This window comes from Telopea speciosissima, chromosome 3 (assembly GCF_018873765.1).
Source record: "Telopea speciosissima isolate NSW1024214 ecotype Mountain lineage chromosome 3, Tspe_v1, whole genome shotgun sequence".
NCBI classification, from domain to species: Eukaryota; Viridiplantae; Streptophyta; class Magnoliopsida; order Proteales; family Proteaceae; genus Telopea; species Telopea speciosissima.
This window is the reverse complement of record NC_057918.1, coordinates 13,755,549-13,780,814: the sequence shown is the minus strand read 5'-3', so window position 1 is coordinate 13,780,814 and position 25,266 is coordinate 13,755,549. Positions and strand designations below refer to the sequence as shown.

The 25,266-nt window shown below is 40.0% G+C and overlaps 1 protein-coding gene across 1 annotated transcript in view; it reads right to left on the bottom strand.

Moving 5' to 3' along the window:
- The window catches only part of LOC122656153 (pre-mRNA-splicing factor ATP-dependent RNA helicase DEAH1-like), a 52,286-nt gene that overhangs the window by 10,324 nt on the left and 16,696 nt on the right, over positions 1-25,266 (bottom strand). Inside the window, exons 11-17 of the mRNA XM_043850609.1 lie at positions 13,369-13,448; positions 13,135-13,202; positions 12,984-13,041; positions 2,245-2,302; positions 2,081-2,146; positions 1,891-1,959; positions 1,580-1,669 (exon numbers count right to left, since the gene is read on the bottom strand). Coding sequence (XP_043706544.1) covers positions 1,580-1,669; positions 1,891-1,959; positions 2,081-2,146; positions 2,245-2,302; positions 12,984-13,041; positions 13,135-13,202; positions 13,369-13,448 — 489 coding nt within the window. The remainder of the gene's footprint in view (positions 1-1,579; positions 1,670-1,890; positions 1,960-2,080; positions 2,147-2,244; positions 2,303-12,983; positions 13,042-13,134; positions 13,203-13,368; positions 13,449-25,266) is intronic.

Below are 25,266 nucleotides of genomic sequence, written 5' to 3'. Positions count from 1 at the left end.
TCTTCCTTACGGTTTCTGAAACCAAGAGTAAAACTTGTTGACGGAGGAGCAACACTAGGCAATAAAGTAGGATTTACCAAAAGCGATAAAGTAGGAGACAAAACGGAAACCAGAACCAATGGTGGGGCAGGGTGGTAACCTTGTAACACCATGGCGATAAACTTGGGAGAAAACCAGAGAAGAAGGGTTCTCACCAACAATAGCAAACCGAAGAAGGATCTTTCTATCTACTTCAAATCAGTAGCAAAATCAGTGGCCAGTGATGTCATTAGCAGAGGCAAAAAGAAGCTTGCGACACTTAACCAAGAGATTGCATAACAGGTGCAATCAACAACAGCTAATCGATACTCAGATCAGTAGTAGTAGCCATCAACCAATCCTTCGAACTAGAAAACACCATAAACCGTAGCAGCGGCAGACAGAGGTGGAACCAGCGGAAAGGAATCAAGAGACAAACCAAGAAAACCAGGAGACAATTCAACTGCGGCACTCGATTCAACATCCGTCAATAGCAAAAGCGGAAACCTGCTTCTATGTCGATCAGAAGAACTCATCACCGACCTCCAGCGTGAAACTCCACCGTGAACCAGAGGCGAAACCAATGAATCGAGGTAGGACGAAACACACCGAGAAAACCAGCAGAAATACCAATATTACGAGAAACCAGATTCATAGCAGCAGTAATCGCAAGAAAGAAACCAGAGCAACAGCACTCGAGAAGAACACTCCTTCGATTGACAAACAAAACCCTAGTCCTGCAGACATTGTAAAACCCACATAGCCGACACAACTTAATAACACAAGAAGAATAAAACTACCCCCAAAAAGACCAGAATACCCCCACGGTATTCTGGAGTACATATTCCAACAGTTTAAGTCAGGGTAAAAAGGATTTTCAAAATAAATTGAAAGCAGTTGAACAAGGACTCAAATATGCAGCAGGAAAAGGCATCAAGTACATAGAAATCTGGACAGACTCTGCTCAATTGGAATGATGGTTACACATTGATAACATCAAGGAATGGCCATGGATAATGTCTGCTTTATTACTTTTTAAACTTTTTCGGTCTAATAATTAAGAAAGTAGAATGCATGTAAGTCTTGCTCATAGTTTAGCTGGATCCACTCACTGCTTGAACATCTAAAGTCTCACATAGAAGACTAGAAACTATGAACAATATCTGTAGCTCCTGACCACTTTTAATAAAAATTTTCTCACCCCAAAAAAATTTAAAGTGACCTACCATCAACATTTCAAAGGGGATCAAATCACCCCCGGCTGATTCGGAATCAGTCCTAAGAACCCTAGAATCAGTCCTCAGATCTGACAACTCAGTGAATCTAGGGTTTCTTGGCATGAATTGGCCGGAATCGGGATCAGTCATGGACGATTCAATGATCCGATTCCCGATTTTTGAAATTGTGCCTACCGTGTCATCCTCAAGAGCAGTCATTGTATTATAAGGTTTTTAGAGTACATGTGAAATGACAAGATTTTAGATTTTAACCTAAAGAAGAGTGTTACACTAAAATGCATTTCTACTTAATAATAACAATAATAATATATTTATACCCTCACCTTCCCATGTTTTGTGTAGCCAGCTTCGTGAAGATACTGAGGTATCTGAGTCGTCTTTCCAGATCCAGTCTCACCAACAATTACAAGAACCTAGGCAGAACGAGGGAGAAGAAGGGAGTCAGTATGGATTGTGTAAACAGCATTCTTCATACAAGAAGATGTAAGAAAAGATTAAATCAAAGGTTGAGATGGATAAATGGACCAAAAGTGTTATTCGTAGTTTTATTAATGTTCGCCAACATCATGCTCATAAAAACATTTCAAGAAAAGAATGGAGAAAACCACAAATTAAGAACAAGAACTTCACAAACCTGATGCTCATGGATAGCTTGGAGTAGTTTTTCTCGATATGTATAGATAGGCAGAGTTTTTCTCTCATCCTGAATAGGTAAATAGGCAAGGGAAAACATAACCATTATAACAAAAACAAGCAGACACTGTTCCAAACATACAAGGGGAAAGCCATCCGAACCAAATCTAGAACAAATTAGAAATGCACACCTGAAGCTTCTGTAATGCTGATATCTCCATCTTCTGAAGCTGCTCCTCAGGCAGTTCACCTTCAAACTGTCCATACACAGTTTTTTCTTATCTCAATATGGATCTTCATGAAAAAGGTGGGAGAGGAGGGATGAAATAGTAAGTGCTTATGGCAGTCAACACACCTTGTCACCCTCCATCACAGATGCTTTGATGAACTCAATCTGATCCTCAAACACATACCTAAGAAAAGAGAGCAGTCCAGAGATGATTAAGATGTGTATTCATGCATCAATGAATAAAAATGGTGCAAATACAATTATCTTTTTGTTTAAGGCTCTCTTTGGTATGATTTGTATTTGTATTTTTTTGACTTAATTTCTATTTTATAGATGTTTGGTATAATTTTTAATGATTATTTTTTTATTTATGACAAATTAAAAACCACAAATAGCTTGAGAGCTATTTGTGATTTGTGGCCACAAACAGTTACTCTGATTTTTGCGGTGTCTTTTAATGAGCATGTGTTTAAACTGGTCCAAATCAAAGGGTAAATATATATATATATATCTTGGAGTAGAACTCCGCTTATTATTTAATGCCTTCTTAGATCTATTTCCTGATCTCAGTATTTTGTTTTCTAAAGCTTTTTCTCTCCATCATTATACTTGTTAGTCCCAACATGTTCTAGGGCATTAAAAGTTGCTCCTAGTGTCTGCAGATAATTTATCGACTTTGAGATTTTTAAATTTAGTACCTTTCTCCTTTGTTTTCATATGCAATGATGAATAAAAGGAATCCTGATTGGACTTATTCTAATAATAGGTTGGTATTTGTGTGGCCGTGTGATTTTAGGGTTTGTGTTGCCAGTTTTGTTTCATCTGATGGTATTCAAGAATGAAGTGGGTTATGGAGGATTAGTTTTGGATGTTGTGATAGTGGTGATTGATTTGATTTAAATTTAGCATAACCATTTGTATTCTTTGCTAAAGGAAAGTGTACAAAGCGTACAGAGAAGAGTGTGATATAGTTTGAGATTTTATTTAGGGTTTATCATTGAGAAACCATAATACAAATTTACAGAGGGTAGGGTACAAAAACTTGAACACCATAAAAAGTCCAGGATTATGTGCAGTGAATAGATATGGTAATAGAAAGTACTTTTTTCAGACTTTTGAAAATGGAGCCATGAAAGTGTCTTTCCCATGAGCTTGTAATTTTCTTTTGGTGTTCTTTTCTTTCTTCCTTTGTTTTCCTTTTGGGACTTTGTAAGGGTAATTGACAGATTCTATCTCACGTGGAGATTAGGTTAGGTTATTGTCATAGTCATAGGTGGCTGAGCCACCAAAAACCACATTGGCTTTGAATTTTCACATAGAGAGAGCCAAGGGCAAGTTATGTGGTGAAAAGTAGTTTTATTGGGAGGAAGAGGATTGAGGACAATTCAGTTTGGACCATATCAGGAACTCACTAACTCATTACCTAATGGATGGACAAGAAAGCGCATGCATGGAAGTTGAACTTTTGAAGCAGAAATCAAGAGTTGCAACTTCAAGCCAACCAAAAAAAACCCAAATGGAGATTTTGACAAATTTGAGTGGTGGAAGTCTTTTGGAACATCTTCTCCTCATTCACTTGTAAGGTATTGGAGCATTAAATGATTCCCTTGTTCTGCTTTTTTTTCAACCAGATTCCCTATCTTAGACACCAAAGAGTCCTTGGCTTGCTCCACTAGTAAATGTTGTGGGAAGAGAGAGAGTTTTTTACACTAATGTCACTATCCATATTGACACAAGCACACAGGCTAAAAAAGTGAAGCACAGTAGTCACTACACATGATCCTGGGCTTTGAGTGGAGTTCTCTGTTCCCACTTATTTTACTCCCCAAAACTGTCAACCAGTTGAACTAGGATCTGAAGCATCATAATGTAATGGAAAAGTAGCCACGGATTAAAGGCGAATGGGTAGGGTTTTTAGTAGGAGAAGAGAATGTTTTTGTTTCCTGTTCTGCTCTTGGGCATCTTATTTCTTTCTGATTGTATTGCTTCTTGATAGGTCTGGGTTTTGGAACTTCTTAAAGGCGCTAGTTAAACGTCATGGAACTCTTATGTCCCCTATGAAAGAAAAAAAAAATTAATTATGTTACACTACACGGTTTGGTTTATGATCATCTTTCTTTTTTACCAAGGATTGGGAATCAGGGTGATGTAGTCCTAGGTAGGAGTAATCCCACTAGGAGCCAGGGTAACGGGGTCACATACAAAGGCTGGCCGATTGGGACAGCTTAGGCTAATTAGGGCAGAATTAGGGTTGGGAGTAGGAGTTTGAGCTAGGGTTTTATTTAGTAATGATGTGCAGGTCAAAAGGAAGCTAATGATATAGGTTTTAACTAGGTTTAAACAGAAAATTAAAATTCTGAAATTCTAGGGTTAGGGTTTCGGGTTTTAGGTTTTAGGAAAAGAGATCAATTTAGGGTTGGGCGGGGGAATTCTGGACAGGGGTTCTGGCCGAGTGATAAGGGCAGTATGGGGAAGGTTCGAGTGTAACAGGGTTAAATTCTGTAGGCTGGTTAGGTCTGGGCAGGTTTAGGGTTCTTGGGTTTTAATGGTGATGGAGGGATTTAGGGTTTTTTATGGATAGCTGGGGCTGGGAGTTAGGTCGAGTGTAGGGTGTGCTGTGAAAGGGCTGTGGTTAGATTTTGGATGAAAATTAATGAAGGATGAAGGCTGGACTGGTTTAAGAATAATTAGTGTTTATGAGAATTGATTGGGAGAGTGTAGGTCTAGGTTAGAAGGTGAGAAACAGCAAGTTAGTTGTAGGAAATTTAAATGACTTACTTGTTTTGCAGGGGATCTGAAAACAGCCAGTAGAATCAGCTTGTAGAAGAAAAAGGACCTCCCGATCTACAAGATGCAAGGAGTCATCGGAGTCCACCAGCCCTCACCCTTGATATGACTCACAAGGGAACATTGATATTACTCACAAGGCAATTCTCAGAGAAGAGAAGCAGCAGCAGCAAAGGCCAGCAGCAAAGCACGATTTTTTAAACATAATTAGGTGGGAAGCCTCTCCCACGATTTCTTATTAAATAAGAGGCCAAAGGCCTTATTCCTAAATCTATTACAAATCAAATCTCTCACTTAAATCGTGGAGAGGTGGACCAATTTAAAAATAACTTAAAAACATAAAAGAAAAGACTTATCTACCCCTACTGACTTAAGACAACTTAAAACAACTTAAATAAAAGAAGATTCCCTACTAACCAATAGGATAAAAGAACCTCTTAGCCAATAGGATCACTTCACTTAAATTAGACCAATTGAACCAATTGGATGCAACCAATTAAAGCCGGTTCAATTAAAAACACAAAACAAAAACTAAGTATAGAACTGAAATAAACTAAACTAAGGCTCCTACTAAAACCCTAGGCTTAGGGTGGCTTCTTCAATTCGAGGAGGCTAGGATCTGCATCACAGGGTTGAAAATGTTCCATTGGAGAAACAAGGGAATTTGGTAGAATGTCCAATGGCTTGAGCTTTTATGATAGGGATTCAACTCCAAAAAGGAACTCCCTCTTAGATCCCGAGGCCGTTAATGCCTTTAGTATGTTCTTGATTGTGTCAATTTCTAGGTTTCTGATATATATAACTTCTTTTTGGTCCCTAATTGTCTTCTTCGCGGGCATTATTAGTTTTCAATTGTCGAATTGGGAATCTTTTTTTTTATCTAGTTTCTCTTGCTTTTGGTCCCCTGTTTTGGCTTCCCCCCCCCCCTCCCTTCAAAATCATGTTGTGTTAGCTGTAGAGCCTATGCTTCCTTATTAGGTGTTGCAGATCATCCATTTGAGGTACTGTATAGGATTAGATGTTTGTGACTCATTTGGGCTGTTCTTCACTGCAATTCTATTTTGTTCTAGTACTTTTGTTGTCTAATCATGATGGCTACTGTTAATCTGCTATTGTTGGGTGCATAGTTGTCATGGCGTTGCCATGGCGTCCTGGCGCTGGGAGAGGTGGCATATCGAGTTACACCATGGTGGATGTAAATATATCGTTCGATATGGCTTCCATGGCGTCGCCATGGATGCCATACCACGATATGTTGGCATATCGGTCGATATTTGTACATATAAAAGTTAGATTTAAATTTATTTTTTTTTAAACCATTTAATAGTTTAGATGCTTTTTTATTAATGTCTATTGGAGGTGTAACTTAAAAGTATACACCTACAATACACATTATCAATTTATCAACAATAAACATATTACCCTAATAATTTGGGGGAAATAGAAATCGCAAAAGGCTAAACGCCTAAACAGTTCGAGACTTCAAGGTTCTCCTCAGAGAGTCGAGACGGAGGAAGTGAGGAAGAGTTCGTGAGAGTTGAGACGAGATTCCGGCAAGCTTCCTGCAACTCTCAGCAGCAGTTCTTCACTCCTTCGAAGTAACGAACATCTCCAACAAGTCAGCAACCTCCAGGACTCCATTCCAGTAAGTTTTTATTATTTTGTAATTTGTATTTTTGTTTAAATTGGTTCTTCTTCTTCCTCCCAGTCCTCTGCAACTCGATTTTTGAGTTCAATTCTTCTCCTCCCAGCAGTCCTCTTCTTCTTCTAATCTTAACTTCTTCTTCTTGAGTTCTTCTCCTCCCGGCCATAGTAGTAGTGTCGTTTTTTTTTTTCCTTCTTGTCTTGCACGCCACACATACGCGATTCTGATGTTACACACAAAGACAGGGAGAGAGTTGAGAGACAGAAGAGGGGGAGTAGTCCTCTCGGTTTTTCTATTTTTATTTTTCTCTTTTCTTCTTCGCAAGTCGCAACTACTTGTACAGTGGGAGATAGTCGAGAGAGAGGGGGCCTCTTGGGTTTTTTTTCTCTTCGCAACCTCTTTGTTCGATCTCTGTGAACAGGGGACTCGGGGAGATAGTCGAGACTCGAGAGACAGAGAGAGCCTCTCGGTTTTTTTTTTTTTTTTTTTTTTTTTTCTTCTTCATGCTGCTTGTATAGGGAGATAGTCGAGAGAGCGAGAGGGGGAGCGATTTATTCGATTCTGACCACGATGACTGCTTTTTTTTTTTTTTCTTCTTCTTGCCTTGCGATTTGCAAGCTTGCTTACAGCAGACCTCTCAGTTTTTTTTTTTCCTTTTTTCTTCTTGTTGCCTTGCACTTGCGAGCTTGCACACAACCTCTCGGTTTTGAGCTTTTCCGCTTCTTGCCTTGCGATTGCGAGCTTCCACATAGACAGAGAGAATGAGAGGGTTTTATTTTTTTTTCTTCTTGCCCTGCACACAGCCACACACAACAGCAGCACATATTCAACTCCATTAGTCCATAATTCAGTTTTTTTTTTTTCCCCCTTCAACTTAATGTTATAGGAGAAAAACCAGTACTTTGATAGTTTGATTTTGTGTTTTAGTTCAACCTAAAAACCAGTTTAATTGTTATTTTTGTTTTGTGACTTTTGTAGTCTCTTTCATAGTTGAACTAATGGATGGTTCTACACAAATTAGTAGTGGGGGTGAAAATATTGTAAGTACTGGAGCTACTCCAGGATATGATCCAAGCAAAGACCCAGCAAGGAAGGCCAAATCAATGACCCTGGGTGGAAATATGGGTATTGGCCAGATCTAACAAACAAGAATGTTGTTAAATGCTCCCTTTGTGGCAAAGAAATGAGCTGTGGGATTAAAAGATTGAAGCAACATTTGGTGGGTGGATATGGAGACGTTACTAAGTGTACCAAGACAAATGATGCTATTTCTCAAGTGATGAGGGAAGCTCTAAATAAAAAAAAGAAGAAATCTGTTACAGAAGTGTTGGATGATGATGATGGTGATGATGATGCTGTAGAAGTTGGAGGGCATGTACAATCAGAAGATACACTAGAAGGACAATCCCAGACTCCTACAGCTGCTAGGGTGGCTCCTAGCTCTGGGACAATTGCTAAGAAAAGAAAGGTTACTCAGCCTCAAGTAAGGGGTCCCATGGATGCTCATGTTAGAAGGACTCCTGAGCAAGTAGTCAATGAGAAGCATAATAGTAGTTCTACTCAGACTACTATAGAGAACCGTTTTAGGACACCAGAACAAAAAGCCAGAGTTGATAATCACATTGCTAAGTGGATGTATCAGCAAGGTATCCCATTCAATGCTATTAAGGCAAGGACCTTTGAGGTGATGTGTGAGTCTATTGCACAATATGGTTCTGGATATATTCCACCTTCATATCATCAAGTGAGAGTGCCATTGTTAAGAAATGCTGTGAATGAAACTGCAAAGATGAAGAAAAAATATGAAGAGTATTGGAAGCAGTATGGGTGCACTCTTATGTCTGATGGATGGACAGATAAATGAGGAAGGCACTTAATTAATTTTCTAGTTAACTGTCCAGAGGGGACTTATTTCATGGGATCTATTGATGCATCTGGTATGGTTCAAAGTGCACAAATGCTATTTGAATTGCTTGATAGCAAAATTGATGAGATTAGTGAGGACTATGTCATTCAAGTTGTGACTGACAATGCTTCAAATTATAAGTTGGCTGGTAAGATGCTTATGGAAAAGAGAAGAAGGCTATACTGGACTCCTTGTGCAGCCCATTGCCTAGACTTGATGTTGGAGGATATAGGTGGTCTGAAAGACTTTAAGAATGTGATAGGTAAGGCAAAAAAAATAACCACCTTCATCTATAGGCACACATGTCTTCTTGATGCAATGAGGAAAAGAACTGGACAAAAGGATCTTGTGAGAGCTGCAGTTACTAGATTTGCAACTGCTTGTTTGACATATCAGAGCTTAGTTAGGCATAAGGATGCATTGAAGCATTTGTTTATTTCTGATGAGTGGAAGGGTTCTAATTTGTCAAAGACAGAGGCTGGAAAGAAAGTGGAAGAAACGGTGTTTGCTGTACCATTTTGGAACACTGTGGAGGATTTTATTAGAGCATCGAAGCCACTTATTGTTGTTTTGAGGATTGTTGATGGTGATGAGAGGCCTGCAATGCCTGAAGTTTATGTTGCTATGGAAGAGGCAAAAAAGAAAATACGTGAACATTTAGCACATAAAGAACGGTTGTGGAAGAAAATTATAAGTATCATTGATAGGCGTTGGGAGTGTCAGATGGAGCGTCCATTGTATGGAGCCGCACTATTTCTTAATCCCGGAAAATTTTTCATGTTCAAGGAAAATGAAAATGGCGAACTGATTGCCAATCTACACATCTCATTGGTTGATGTCATGACCAGATTGGTAGTTGACCCTGCTATACAAGACAAGATAACTTTGCAAATTGATGATTATAGATATTCAAGGGTTGTTTCAGGAGGGATATGGCGATTAGACAACGGACAACCATAAATCCTAGTAAGTAACTTAGTATTTTTAGTTTGTACCTACGTTGTATGCTACTATGTCTATGATGTATTACTATTAATTCAGTTTTTTTATTATATTTTTATAGTTACTTGGTGGAGTACAAATGGAGGTCGTGCTTTTGAGCTTTCAAAGCTTGCACGACGATACTAGGCCTTTGTTGCTCTTCTTCTAGTTGCGGCCAACGAGCACATTGAGTTTGTAAGTATTAAGTATTAACTTACATGATTACATTTACTTTTAATTTATTTTTTAGACTTTTTTTTCACTTTTGTTATGTATTTTTATTGAAAAATGACTTTTTTGTTCTCTCTTGTTTATGAATTCAGATTCATACCAAAAAGAGGAATAGACTGGAACATTCTCCGTTGAATAATCTAGTCTATGTTCAATATAATACCCTCACGAAAGGTTTCAAGAGACGTGAAAGGCAAAACAAAACATATTATCCACTAATTCTTGATGAGTTGGATTAGTCTAGTAGTGGATGGTTCTGGGAAGATTTAGTCCATCCCAATGATGATCTCACGGGGATGATGTTGGTAACAATGGGGCATGATAAGCCCCATCCGAAAGGAGAACTCAAGCATCAACCTCGAGCCGATGTGACATATTCACGCGGACATGCTAGAGAAGAGGTAGCTCAAGGATTGCGATGTTGATGACTGATGAAGATGAAAGATGATGTGAATGACGAGAATGTCGTAGATGACTATGTTGGTGTCGAAGAGCCACGACAAGAAAATCTGCCAAATGCGGATCTTTTAGATGAATATGATAATTAATTAGTTTTGGTCCTTTTGGATATTATGATTATGGATTGTTTAAACTTTGAAGTTTGAAGTTTGAACTTTAAACTTTGATCTTTGAAGATTAGTTAAGGACTTAAAGTTATCCATATTTGGTTGATTACTTGACTTTAATAATTTGATCTTTGATTACTATATTCAGTTATCTATCTTAAATTATTTTTTTGCTTTTGAATACATAATTTCCTCTCCTCTTTCATCAAATTCATATATATTAATATATACCTATTACTTTGTTCAGGTTGTTTTGCTCCAAATCACACACACTGAAGAAAGACTATTGCTATCAAGCTTCAGTAAACAGGTTAGCTTATCATTTGATTTTTACTATTGCTTGCAATTATTTGATAGGTTATCTATATTTTCAATTTTTCATACTTTCATATACACTAATGGATATTAGTTACACTTTCATGAATTAAATCATAGTGGCATAGTATATTAGTAGTAGTGTAGTACACTTTCATGTTGATTTTTGATGTTCTAGGACATATATTATAGCATACTCAATGACATTAAAAATAGAGAAAATAAAAAATTAAACATGGTCGACATGCTCGCCATGGCAACGCCATGGCGGGCAACATGTCGATATATCGACGTGACACCCTTCCACCGACTTGGATCGCCGTGACGCCGTGACAACTATGGTTGGGTGCTTGTAAGCAGATCATGATATTATGTTATTACTATGGTGTTTATTTCTTGCCTTTATCAGTTGCGTTGCCTCGAAATTCTAGAGACTCATGCCATCTATGTAACTATTTGCTAGGAATGCATAACCAAATTATGTAACCATCTGAGTCGACTTGAGAATAATTGCCTATGTTGATAATGTGAGCATGTTCTGGAGTCCTTTTAGAATATGCTACTACTATTGGATGCTTCCTTATTGTAGCTTACTATAGTCTACAGTTGAATCTATAAATGTACGTACTTTGATTTATATTAACATAGGCTTTGGATATAAGAGCAGCATGTATGCTTGTTTTCTACATCACAGAGTCATTTTACTTTCATTTCCAGAAACCTCAAAGAGTTTATTTTATAATTTCTTTGTACATAACTCCCATGGCATTAATTGTAGTCTAGCAAGTCTTTTTTTAGCTAGGCAATGTCTTGTTACATGGTATGTGGTGTTTCCCTGCCAATACTTATTAAAATGTAATAAATAGTTAAATGTATTCCTTGAATACTTATGCAAGGAGTGTTGGCTTTTTCCAGTTTAGTGCTTAATTTCTCTTTAATATCATTTTAATAATTTTTATTAATGATTTCCACAATCTAGCTTATCCATGGCTTATGATTCCAAATTCCAAGTAGTCTAATCTCCCTCTCTGTTGATATGCTGAACTTGAACCTTTGAATTTATATAATTTATGATTCATATTACTGCAAAATCCTTATCTAGTCAGTCTTTGACGTTTAAGTGCAAAATAAAATTTTCAGCCTTGGTGGGTTGTAATTCTCCCATCATTTTTTTTTATTGAGAAATTGATATTCTGATCTCTTATTTTGGCTTCTGACATTTACATCACTTTGTGTTATTTATGTAGGTCCAAACTTCAAATTCAAGTATCCTACTTATCCTACTTTTCCACCTTCAATGATTTCAAGACACAAGTTTTGATTGTGATTGCTTGTGTAGCCATACACAAATTTATTAGAAAGCAAGCGGCATCGGATTGGCTTTTTGAAAAAACAAAGAGGGGAATGTTCAATGATGAATGGGAAGACAGCGATAATGATAATGACGATGAGGATGTTGTGAATTTTGCAAATGTGGTAGGTGGTACGCAACAACAACAATGGGAAGCATATCGAACACAAATTGCAAATCAAATTAGAGAAGCTTATCAATATTGATGATAAAAAAAAAATGTGTCTATTATATATTTTTATTTTCCATTTAACTGTTTAGTATGGTTTTGTTAAAGACTCTTTTTGATGAACTTGTGTATTTTTTATTTTTTTATAACTCTCTTCCCCCATTTGGCTACAATGTGTAAGTGTTACCAAAACGTGTAGTTGCTCAAGTGAAACATGTTAAACCTATTTCAAGTTTTGCAGACATGTGAGACTCATCCAATCAATTACAATGATACAATCTACAAACCATAGGTGTATGCGACAAAGAAAGTGATGGTTTCTTTTCCAATTGTGATGTGCATGATTGCTTACTCATCCATATGATTTGACACGAGGTTCTCACGGAACTGACAAAGTTATTTCTCTTTGTACTTCATGATGTGTTGGTAAAAGGTCCAGTAGAAGTGGGAGTAGGGTTGGGGGATGAGGATGACCAGGAATCTTTTGTTCAAGTATGCTTTAGATTCTAATAAAAGTTTTAGGGTTATGTAATATATGGGAGAGGGTTCCTTGAAAGGTAGTGAGACCCCTGTATCAGCGTGGTGGCCAATGGGAGTGCTCACGGAAGCATCAACAGAGGTGGATTTCCACCTTTCATGGGGGCGGGGTGGTAATTTTGTGCCCCTGTGTGTCTGGGCATAAGTGCCACACTGCATTTCAAAGTTCTAGGTCATAATTCATTGTCACAAATGATTTTTTTAAAATAGATAATAAATACAAATACAAATCATACCAAAGAGAGTCTAAGTAACTTTAAACTGACTAAACCTATTTGCCATAGTCAATGGAAATTCACAAAATGACAAATCAGTGACAGGTAAGAAATATTACAACACAAACATACAAAGGAAGTACATCAACCACTAAAACTTACTGATAATCATCAGATTTTTGTTTTTTATCTTTTGAACCAAACTTCAAGGTTGCCTTTCCTGAAAGACAATGAAATTAACAGGATACAATGACCTTGACCCAGTTATTAAAAAATAAACAAAAACAAAAGAATGCTAGAAATGAGAAGTTACCAATCTGATTCTCCTCCCATGCCTCCTGCTCAGCAAATGGGTTCATCTTATCTCCTGAACTAAGGTCCCTATCACAGAAAATTGAGAAACAAAAAAGAGCAGAGTTAAAACAAACAAAGGGTATCTTGCAGAATATAAAGTTCATAACCTCCTCCTTCCTAAGAGGACTCTAGATGAAGCATGGAATGCCTAGATAAGTGGGTTGATACAGTGTAACTCCCAAGGCCAACTGACCTATAATGCTGTAGAGCTGCAGAAAACCTCTTCTCCTGATTTACACCACCTTCTTGATCATAGGCTTCAGGCATCCGGTACTGCACTTTAAAAGTCACAGAACAGTACATCCATAATTAACTCAAAATTTTAGTAGAACCAAGACAACAGAAACTGTTGAATGACAAGAAAAGCACAGACATAAAACAATATAATCAACAAATACCCTTTATATAGTTTTGCATCTTTCCTCTCATTAGAAGGAGAATCCAATTTGATGCACCTTTTTCTTTTTAATCAAAAGGTTCAGATTTATTAAAACTAGGGAAGCAGGGAACTCAGGGTGGACCACGATGCAACAGTAAGGTTGCTCCATTGCGACCTAGCGGTCACGGGTTCAAGTCGGGAAACAGCCTCTCCGTAAAGCGGGGGTAAGACTGCATACATTATGACCCTCCCTAGACCTGCAAAAATGGGAGCCTTGTGCATGGTGTACACCCTGTTTTTGGGAAGATGGGAACTCACAATACAAAACAATTCGATATGAGACTCTTGAGGAACAATATACTAGGTTTACTAATAAATATTCCTTTCCCATCCACCACTTTAAGTAAGGGGTTTGGCGCAAATCCATACTAAATTTAAAAATGCTACTCCCAACTCAAAAGGTTAAGCATCAAATTATAAATAGATAAGCAGGATTGAAGGCAAACCTCAGCGCAACGGTAAGGTTGCTCCATTGAGACCTAGTGGTCCCGGATTCGAGTTGGGAAACAGCCTCTCTGCGAAGCGGGGGTAAGGCTCCGTACATTATGACCCCTCTCCCAGACCCCGCAATGGCAGAAGCTTCATGCACTGGGTGTGCCCTTAAGATAAGCAGGATTGATCACTCATTCACTAGTTGAACCTCATAAAGAACCACCAGATTGAGGGTGATCCCATAAGTCTGATGAAATAATTTCACATATCACTCAACCCCACAACTTATTACCTAGAATTCAATCAATTCTACGTCAGGTCTCTCAATTTCTGATTGTTATTTTTTATGTACCAATTGGATGAGTGTCTCAATGGTAACATGTGAGATGGGGTCACCCACAACACCAAAAAAAACAAAGGATAAGAAGCATAACAAAAGCATGACCATTCACAAAATCCAAACACAGACCCAGAATGACAAAAGTAGACATGCAAATAATGCCACTATGTCAAATTGTGAAAGCATTTCTCACGAGATTGTCCCTTAAGTTGGCCATAAGGGGCCATAACCCTATGGCCATAACCCAGCATGACAACTGGGAACTGTAAACTGTAGTTGATCTTAACCTTCGGCTTTTCTCACTATGTGCTGCCCTCAAACTCAAACCTGTGTCTTCACCAGAAGCCTGAACTTCTACCCTCATACCAAGCTACTGCCCCCTAAGTATTAGTTTCAAATATATTGACTATATTTCATTTCTTCACTTTGGTCTATAACTGAAGGTGATAGTGATGTAGTCCTTGTCATTAGCATACTCTTCTCTGATTTGCTCAATGCTAAGTGCATGGGCTGAAAAAGTGTTCCGGGTCAGGACTTTTCTACTCAGTGCATCAGCCACTGTGTTCTCCCTTCCAGACTTGTATTTGAGAGCAAAATTGAAATCCTGTAGATAAGCAACCCATTTAGCATGCTTGGTGCTAATGGACTTCTGTGAATGGAGGTGCTTGAGTGCCTCATGATCAGTGTACAGGACAAATTCTTTGCCAATAAGATAGTGTCTCCAATGTCGCAAGACCTAAACAACAGCATAAAGCTCTATGTCATAGGTAGAGTACCGAGTCTTGGCATCATTAAGTTTTTCACTGTGGAAGGCAATGGGATGCCCATTCTGCATAAGAACTCCACCTAGACCAATATGGGAAGCATCAGTAGCAACTTCGAATATATGGTCAAAATTGGGCAGGCGTAGCACTGGAGCTTCAGTCATTCTCCTCTTAATCACCTGGAAAGCTTTGTGAGCTGCAGCTGTCCATTCGAATTTGCCCTTACTCTACTTGGTGCATTCGGTTGTGGGTGCCATGATGGCACTAAAATTGCAAACAAATCTGCCTGTAGAAGGATGCCAAACCGTGAAAGCTTCGTACTTCAGTGAATGACGTCGGAGGAGGCCATTCAACAATGCTTCGGACCTTTTCTGGATCAGCTTCAACACCCTTTGAAGAGATTATAAAACCAAGGAAAACAACCTTGGGCAGCATGAAGGAGCACTTCTTTAAGTTAATAAACAGCTTCTCTTGCCGGAGTACTCTTAGAACTTGTTTCAGGTGGTCTATATGGTCATCTGGGTGCTTGTTATACACCAAAATGTCATCAAAATAAACAACTAGAAATTTACCGATGAAAAGACGAGGTACCTGTGTCATGACTCTCATGATTGTGCTAGGTGCATTCGTCAGGCCAAAGGGCATGACCTTCCACTCGAACAGTCCATTTTTTGTCTTGAAGGCTGTCTTCCATTCGTCTCCAGGCCGGATGCGAATCTGATGGTACCCACTTTGAAGATCGATCTTGGAGAAGATCCTAGAACCGGACAGCATGTCTAGCATATCATCAAGCCTAAGAATTGGAACCTATACTTGATGGTAATATTGTTGATAGCTCTGCTATCCACGCACATGCGCCACGAACCATCTTTCTTTGGTTTCAACAAGGCTGGAACAGCACAAGGACTTAGGCTTTCTTCAATGAACCCTGTTAGAGTGTTGTCGTGGGGTCCAAACAGGATCTCGTATCACGAGATTCCTTAAGCCCCAATTATGAGGCCTTTTTTCGTCTTTTTACCCTTACCCTATACCCATGTATATATATTCTTTTGTCTCTCTATTGAATAGATTGAATGATTACGGTTGCAACTCTTCTTTCTTCTTTTCTTCTCTGATTTTCACAGATATCATGGTATCAAAGCCAAGTTTCTAGGCCTGGTACAGATCTGCACAAGCCCCTTCTTCTTTTTTCTTTAGTTTTCTTTTCTTTTCTTCTCTGCGATACCTGGTTAACACCACCAGAGGCTCTCGGTCTTAGAAAGGGGGGTGATTTTCACCCCTGCAATTATTTTTGGGTATTGGTTGATTGTTATTTGGGAGTGTATGATGTAAATCTGCTATTTCATAATTAAAAGCAGATTCTGGTGTGTTTGTGATGATGTTTGTGATTGTTTGAGTGCTATATTGGTGGACTGATGTCTTTGGGAGGCTCGATGTATGTTTGAGCAACAGTTCTTGAAGCCATGAGTGATGTTTTTGGACTTGATTGGTGGCAGTACCTATTGGAGCAGTAGTTGTTGAAGCCGTGGGTGATTTTTTGGTGATTCGATTGGTGGTATCATCTATTGAAGGTGTGTTTGGTATTCCTTGATTTCTGAAATTTTATTGTGAGAAGACAACATGGGTGATGAAGATAAAAGTAGTGCAGTGGTTACTGAGGTAGTGTCCTCATCTTCCAATCGAATCACAGAGAAGAAGCTTGAAGGCATTACAAATTTTCAGCAATGGAGAAAAATTGTGAAGCTTGTTTTGACTGGGCAAAATCAGCAGCTACACTTGACAGGACCCAAACCAGCAGATGATGCAACTTAGGAGACGGCCGATGCCCGAATTCTTGGACAGATGTTAAACTCGATGGAGAATCATGTTGTGGATTTGGTCACTCATATTGACACTGTTAAAGATTTATGGGACTACTTGGGAGTTCTTTAATCGGGCCAAAATAATTTGTCAAGGATTTACAAGTTGTCACATGAGTTTTACAGAACTGAGAGAAAGGGGCGTTCTATCACTCAATATTTCGCTGATTTTAAGTGACTGTATGAAGAATTGAATGCCCTTCTTCCCATTTCTTCGGATGTGAAGCAGATGCAAATCCAAAGAGAACAGTTGGCTGTTATGGGCTTTTTGGGAGGGCTCGGGCAGGAGTATGAATCTGTCCGACCACAAATCCTTGGAAGTGAACACATTGCCTCACTCACAGATACGTTTGCTCGTGTCCTTCGAGTATCTCGTGAGAGTTCTCGTGACTCCACACCAGTAGTTGATAGTTCAGCTTTGGTTTCCCAAAATGCAGCCAGTGGAGGTGGCCGTGGAGATGGTAGTTACCGTGGGGGAAGCCATGGACGTGGGGCTGGTCGTGGAGGTGGTCGTAGTATAGGCCGTGGTGCATTTCAGCCCAGTAACAGCCAAGGTTATGGGCAGTCTAATGCCTCTTCTGATGGGTCAGCTGCTGTCCGGACATGTCACCATTGTGGTCAACCTGGCCATATCCAGAGATTTTGTTGGAAGCTTCATGGAAAGCCTGGACAGCAGCAGTTTGCTAATTCTGCAGCAAGTAGTGATTCAGCCCCTCAGTCTCAACCTTCTGAGGGTAAGGTGATTGTTATGTCTGATGCAGAGTATGCACGGTACAACCAGTTTCAGATTTCACAGCCGACTTCTTCCACTGCTACTTTGGTTAAGACAGGTAATGCCACTGCATGCCTTTCCGCTGCTTCTCGTCTCTGGATCATTGATTCAGGGGCATCGGACCACATGTCAGGTATCTTTTCTTCTTTGTCTGCATCATCATCCAATGTTACATTAGTCGATGGATCTTTAGCCAAGGTTAAGGGCACTGGGACTGTTCATCCTAACACTTCATTATCCCTGTCTTCCGTTCTCTACCTTCCGAATTTTCCATTCAATCTTATGTCAGTAAGTAAATTAACCAATACTTTTAATTGTTCAGTGACATTTTATCCCGATTCTTGTGTTTTTCAGGATCTTGCTACGAAGAAAACGATTGGTAGAGGCCGTGAGCCAAGGGGGCTATATCTGCTTGATGGATCTCAGTTAGTTGCTTGTTCCAGTGGTGCTTCACATCATCAAATTCATTGTCGACTTAGTCATCTGTCCTTGGAAAGTCTTAAGAAGTTAGATTCTAGTTTTCGCTCTCTTTCTAGTCTTGAGTGTGAGTCTTGTCAGTTTGGGAAACTCCACCGTGTGAGTTATCCCCCTAGAGTCAATAAGCGGTCTGTTTCTCCCTTTTCTTTGGTCCATTCTGATGTGTGGGGTCCATGTCCTGTCGTATCAAATTTGGGTTTTAAATACTTTGTTACCTTTGTTGATGACTATTCAATGATTATTTGGTTATATTTAATGAAAAATATATCTAAATTATTTTCTATCTTTTGTACGTTTGTCTCTGAAATTCAGACTCAGTTTGGTGTGACTGTGAAAATTCTTCGTAGTGATAATGCCAAAGAGTACTTCTCTACTCCCTTTTCTACATTTATGGTACAGTATGGTATGGTCCACCAGTCTTCCTGTTCTGACACACCACAACAAAACGGTGTGGCAGAAAGGAAAAATCGTCACTTAATGGAGGTAACCCGTTCCCTGTTGTTTAAGATGAAGGTTCCCAAACATTTTTGGGCTGATGCTGTATTAACTGCGTGCTACCTTATTAACCGTATGCCTTCATCTGTCTTGCGAGGCGAAATTCCTCATTCCTTATTGTTTCCAACTGAGCCATTGTTTGTTTTGCCGCCTCGTATTTTTGGTTGTACATGCTTTGTTCGTAATCATACACCTGGTCTGTCTAAGTTGGATCCTAAAGCAATTAAGTGTATGTTTCTTGGCTATTCCCGTACCCAAAAGGGGTACCGCTGTTTTTCTCCACCCTTGCGGAAGTATTTTATTACAGCTGATGTCTCCTTTTTTGAATCGACGCCATACCATGTTGATCCAGTGAACGTCTCTGAGTTGGATGATGACTTCCCGGTGTATGTAATTCAAACTCCTGCTCCCACACAACCAGCTCCTACACAGGGATTGCCGCCAACCAAAGTCTATGTTCGTCGCCCACAAGTAGTTGCTGCCCCTCCTGTTCTCACCGACTCTATCACGTCTTCTTCTGCTGCAGATCCTACCACGGCTACCCCTTCAGTTGAACCTGTTGTTTCTGATCTCGACATTCCAATTGCTAAACGGAAAGGTACCCGTAGTTGTACTCAACATCTAATTTCCAGATTTGTTTCTTATTCTTCTTTATCTTCTCCATTTCGTTCCTTTTTATCTACTGTTGAGGCCCATCCCCTTCCTAAGTCTATGACAGAGGCATTATCTAATCCTGGCTGGAGGACAGCTATGGAGGAAGAGTTATTGGCATTAAAGGTGAATGATACTTGGGATATTGTACCGCTGCGTCCAGGGAAAACAGCCATCGGTTGTCAAAGGGTATATGCAGTGAAGGTTAATCCAGATGGTTCCCTTGCTTGCTTGAAGGCGAGGCTCGTAGCTAAGGGGTATGCACAGGTGTATGGTAAAGACTACTTAGATACATTCTCCCCGGTGGCCAAACTTACTTATGTTCGTATTTTGATATCACTTGCAGCCGTATATCATTGGCCTTTATTCCAGCTTGATGTTAAGAATGCGTTCTTACATGGGACTCTACAGGAGGAGTTTTATATGGAGCAACCACCAGGGTTTGTTGCTCAGGGGGAGTCTGGAATGGTGTGTAAATTAAAAAAATCATTATATGGGCTCAAACAATCTCCTCGTGCTTGGTTTGGCAGATTTACTGAAGTTGTTCTGGCCTTTGGCATGTCCAGGTGTGGGAGTGATCACTCATTCTTTTATAGACAGTCAAATGCAGGGAGGATTTTTCTGATTGTGTACGTTGATGATATTATCATCACTGGTGATGATTCAGTTGGTATAACAGAGTTGAAGTCATACCTTCAACAGAAATTTTAGACCAAGGACTTAAGGAAGTTAAAATATTTTTTGGGAATTGAAGTGGCACAGTCTCGGAAAGGAGTTTTTCTATCACAGCGAAAGTATGTGTTGGATTTACTTACTGAGATAGGTATGCTTGGATCTAAGCCGATTGACACACCCATGGATTAGAATGTGAGACTTGTGGCCGAAGGGGGAGATGCCCTTGATGATCCTGAGAAATATAGAAGGTTGGTGGGTAAGTTGAATTATTTAACAGTTACTCGACCTGATATTGCTTTTCCAGTGAGTGTGGTCAGTCAGTTTCTTTCCTCTCCTCGGACATCTCATTGGGATGCAGTTGTACGCATTCTAAGGTATCTCAAAAAGGCTCCAGGTAGAGGAATTGTGTATCAAGATCATGGGCATAGTAGAGTTGAAGGGTTTTAAGATGCGGATTGGGCAGGATCCCCAACTGACAGGAGCTCGACTACTGGGTACTGCACATTTGTTGGAGGAAATCTGGTTTCATGGAAGAGCAAGAAGCAGAGTGTTGTGGCTCGTTCCAGTGCTGAGTCAGAATACAGAGCTATGGCACAAGTAACATGTGAATTAATGTGGATACAACAGCTATTGTCTGAGTTGCGGTTCAAGGTTCCAACTCCCATGCAATTATGGTGTGATAATCAAGCATCAATTCATATTGCTTCCAATCCTGTGTTCCACGAGAGGACGAAGCACATTGAAATTGATTGCCATTTTGTTCGGGAAAAGATGCAGAGTGGAGTGATTCTTCCAAGCCATATCAGAACTGGAGAGCAGCTTGTAGATGTATTTACTAAATCATTGGGTAATGGGAGGATAGAGTATATTTGTAACAAGGTGGGCATGATTGATATATATGCTCCAGCTTGAGGGGGAGTGTTAGAGTGCTGTCGTGGGGTCCAAACAAGATCTTGTGATTAGTGCCTAGTGCTAATCACGAGATTCCTTAAGCCCCAATTATGACGCCTTTTTTCGTCTTTTTACCCTTACCCTATACCCATGTATATATATTCTTTTGTCTCTCTATTGAATAGATTGAATGATTACGGCTGCAACTCTTCTTTCTTCTTTTCTTCTCTTCTTCTTCTCTTCTTCTTCTTCTTCTCTTCTCTGATTTTCACAGATATCAAACCCCTTTTGGAGCAGCTCTCCAACTTGCTTATTAAGCTCTTCATGCTCTATAGGACTCATCCTGTAGGCGGGCAGATTTGGTAACATAGCACCAGGTACCAAATCGATGGCATGTTGAATGTCTCTCAATGGGGGCAGCTTGTTGGGCAGTTCTTCTGCCACCACACCTGAGAAATCCTATAATAAATCCTTGATGGGCTGTGTAAGTTTCACTTCGAACTGGGCAGCAACTTCTTGAGTCACCACGGCAAGAACCAAGCCTGTATCATGGCTGGTTTGTTCAAACTCTCTTTGTGGGACAGCTAACAAGTGATTTCCAGATTCTGTCCCCTTCTGATTGGTGCGCATGATACGGCGTTTACGTACCTCTTCAGGCAAATTAAGGGGGTACCACGTGATCTACTTTCCTTTATGTTGAAACACACACTGGTTTTTTCTTCCCAGGAGAACAACATCATTGTTGTATGGCCCTGGTCTTCCCAATAGAACATCAGTCATTCTCATCGGGATGATGTCACATCAAATTTCCTCTGAATATTGTTGGGCCTATAAGGGAACATAGCATCTCTTGTTCACATCTAGTTTATTCCCATTCAATAAGGAGACTTTGTATGGCATTGGATGTTTTTCAAACTTCAGATTTGCCTTCTTCACTAGGTCTTCAGAAACAACATTAACACAGCTGCCACTATCAACAATTATCTGGGCAGTGCGTTCGCCCGCTCGCATGCGAGTCATAGTTGTCACGGCGTCACGGCGATCCAAGTCGATGGAGGGGTGTCACGTCGATATATCGACATGTTGCCCACCATGGCGTTGCCATGGCGAGCATGTCAACCATGTTTTATTTTTTATTTTCTCTATTTTTAATGGTCTAATAGATGTATACTCAAGCCATGTTTTATTTTTTCTCTATTGTTTCTCAAGTTTTAAGGATGGCAATCTTGTAATTAAGCAAAATCTAAGAAAGGGCATAACAGGGTTTTGATTTAATGACTAAGGGTAAACTTGGAGGGATGTGTAAAGTATGGACAAAGGGGAATAAAAGAAGAGAAGGGTACTTCAGGAAAAAGGCAAAAATAAGGGTTTGTAATAACCCACAATCGGATTTATGGTTATCTTCAACCTTACGACTTCAGCCTGGGACGGAAAAAGGCAAAGTACGAAGGAGATAACTCCTTCAACTCTTCTCGGTTCAGTCTAAAACCTTCAGGCAAAGCATCGCCACATCATGTTCTATCAATTCCAGCAAGAACTCATCACAGAAATCAACTAAGCAAGGAGTATTTAATTCTTGTAATCAGATCTGGCGACTTCTTAGTTGCAAAATAGAGACAGAGAGACAGGAAGAAGAAATCAAAGAGGGATAGAAGAAATAAAGAAGAAATCGAAGAGGGAGAGGAGAAATCGAAGAGGGAAAGGAGAAATCGAAGAGGGAAAGAAGAAATAAAGAAGAAATCGAAGAGGGAAAGAGAGAGAGGAAGAAGAAATCAAAGAGGGACGCCATGGCGTAGGTCGCCATGCAGGCTTCTCCAACGCCATGACAACTATGATGCGAGTATAGAAGATGCAACTACGTCGCCAATTTTCACCCTTAGTTTCAGCACTCAATATACATGCTACCACATGAATACCTCGGGTATCTTCAAATTCATCACCCAGGTCATCAAAGTAAGCAGTCCCATCATCATCATCAGCAGGGGGTAATGCATAAATACCTTGTTCATCAATATCATCAGGGTTTTCTTCATCCCTCTCAGCTACATGAATCGGCCTATGTTTTTGTGGGCAATCCTTAGCATAATGCCCCTTTTCATTGCAGTGATAGCATGTGTGTGGTTCACTGTTGGTCATTGGGGCTTTGCCCTTGTCTACACGAGAAGAGCAGCCAGTAGAGTCGACTGTCCATGTAGAACCAACAGTGATGTTGTTAACTCTATTGTAACCATTAGTTGGTCTGGATGCTGGAAAAGATTTCCTGGTGTCGACAGCAGTGGAGCCAAACCTTCTATTGGTATTCAAGAGGTCTTCAGCCTTTAGGGCTTTCTCAAAACAATCCTTGATGTCCAGAACATCAGCAACTCCAATAGCCCTAATAATATCTGATCTCAATCCCTGCTGAAATCGAGACAACATCTGAGTAGCACTTTCTCTGGTATCAGTACGAGAAGAAAGAGAATCGAACTTCTGCATATACTCGGATACAGTCATAGTCCCTTGCCGTAGGGAGTTAAGTTGATCTTGCATCTGGGTTCTGTAATGTCTAGGCAAATATTTCTCCTTCAAGTCATACTTCATGTCCTCCCAGTTAGTAGGTGCATCACCTACGCGTTCCATGTCTCTCTCTGTCTTTTGCCACCATTCTCAGGCAGGGCCAACCAGTTTGGTACGTGCCAATCTCATCTTTCGATCTTCAGGCAAGTCATACCAATCAAAATAATCATCCAGGGCAGCAAGCCAGTCATAGAACACCTGTGGATCACCATGCCCATTATATTCCTTTAGCTCTAGTTTGACCTTCTGTGTATCGTACCTCATATTAGTAGCTTCATCTCCAGTGAAGTAGGATCTCATGTATTCCTCAAAGTTAGGTCTTCGAGGTGCATCTGTAGTTCTGTCCCTATCTTCTCTGTAGTCAACTCTGTCAGGTCTACGTCGGTCCCTGTAATCTCTGTCGTGTCTGGAATGATCTTTGTGGTCCCTGCGACGTCTGGGATGATCTCTACGATATTCATCCCTTCCCAGAGTTCCATGTACCTCAGAATGATCTTGGAATCTATCCTCCTCTACATATAGAGGGTTGTTTACAAGAGGCACAGCTTGCCTTTGTTCCATTGCCAACATTCGATCACCAAGAGCTTGCTGTTCTGTTGAAATTTTCTGTAACATAGTCATAATTGCAGCAAGGGAATCGGGTGGGGGTGGCTGCGTTGGGTCAACAGCAAGGGTGCCATGTTCAGCCATGGCTCTGATACCAATTTGATGTAGTCCTAGATAGGAGTAGTCCCACTAGGAGCCAGGGTAATGAGATCACACACAAGGGTTGGCCGATCGGATTAGGGTTCACTAATTTAGGGCAAAACTAGGGTTAGGATTGGATAATGGTAATGGGGTTTATGGGGTTTTAATGTGCAGACCAAGGGTACTTTAATGGCATATAAATAACAGGGTTTGGGAAGGTTCTAAAATTCTGCAATCCTGGACAGAATAGAGTTCAGGTTTTAGGTTTAATGGAGTGGAGGAATGGAGGGGATATAGTGGGGATTATGGACTGGGTTTAAGGTCGAGTGTAGGGAGAGGTGTGGGGGATATAGGCTGGAAGTATGATTCGAAATTGATGGCCAGATCTGTAGTTATGAGGGAATCCTAGTTGAGGTAAGAGTTGCAGATTTAATGGATATTAGGGTTTGATGGATGGAGGGGAATGTGGATTAGGTCTAATGGAAGGATAATGGCTGGGTAGAAGAAGGTTTTAAAGCAAAGTGCAGGTTCAAACTTACTGTATTGCAGAAACAATGGCAGCAGCCTGATATCTTGAAGGAACCTCCCGATCTTTACGATGCAAGGAGTCGTAGGAATCCACCCACCCTATACCACCTTGAGATCCACAAGGACATACACTCACAAAGAGCAGCAGCAGTAGCAACAGGGCTAAGAAGCTTCAAATTGTAATAATGAACTGTGGGGGAGCCTCCCACGTTGGGTTTTATTTATAGCCAGGGCTGAGCCCAAATCCTAGTCAGATTAGGACTGATAATTCCTAATCTGAGTCCGAGTTACAAAACAGCAGACTTGTACTCTAAATCTGAGTGCAAGTTTAAACAAATAACAAATCATCCCTCTAATAAAATCGTGGAGGGGAAATAAACTAAGCAGCAACTTAAATAATTAAAAGGGGAAAAGACTGGTTTACCCCTAATAACTAAAACACTAAAAAAAAACTAAGTATGGGAAAAGAAAGGCTCCAACAAAAACACAAAAACAGCCAAGTCATGGCTTCTTCTTCTTCCTAGT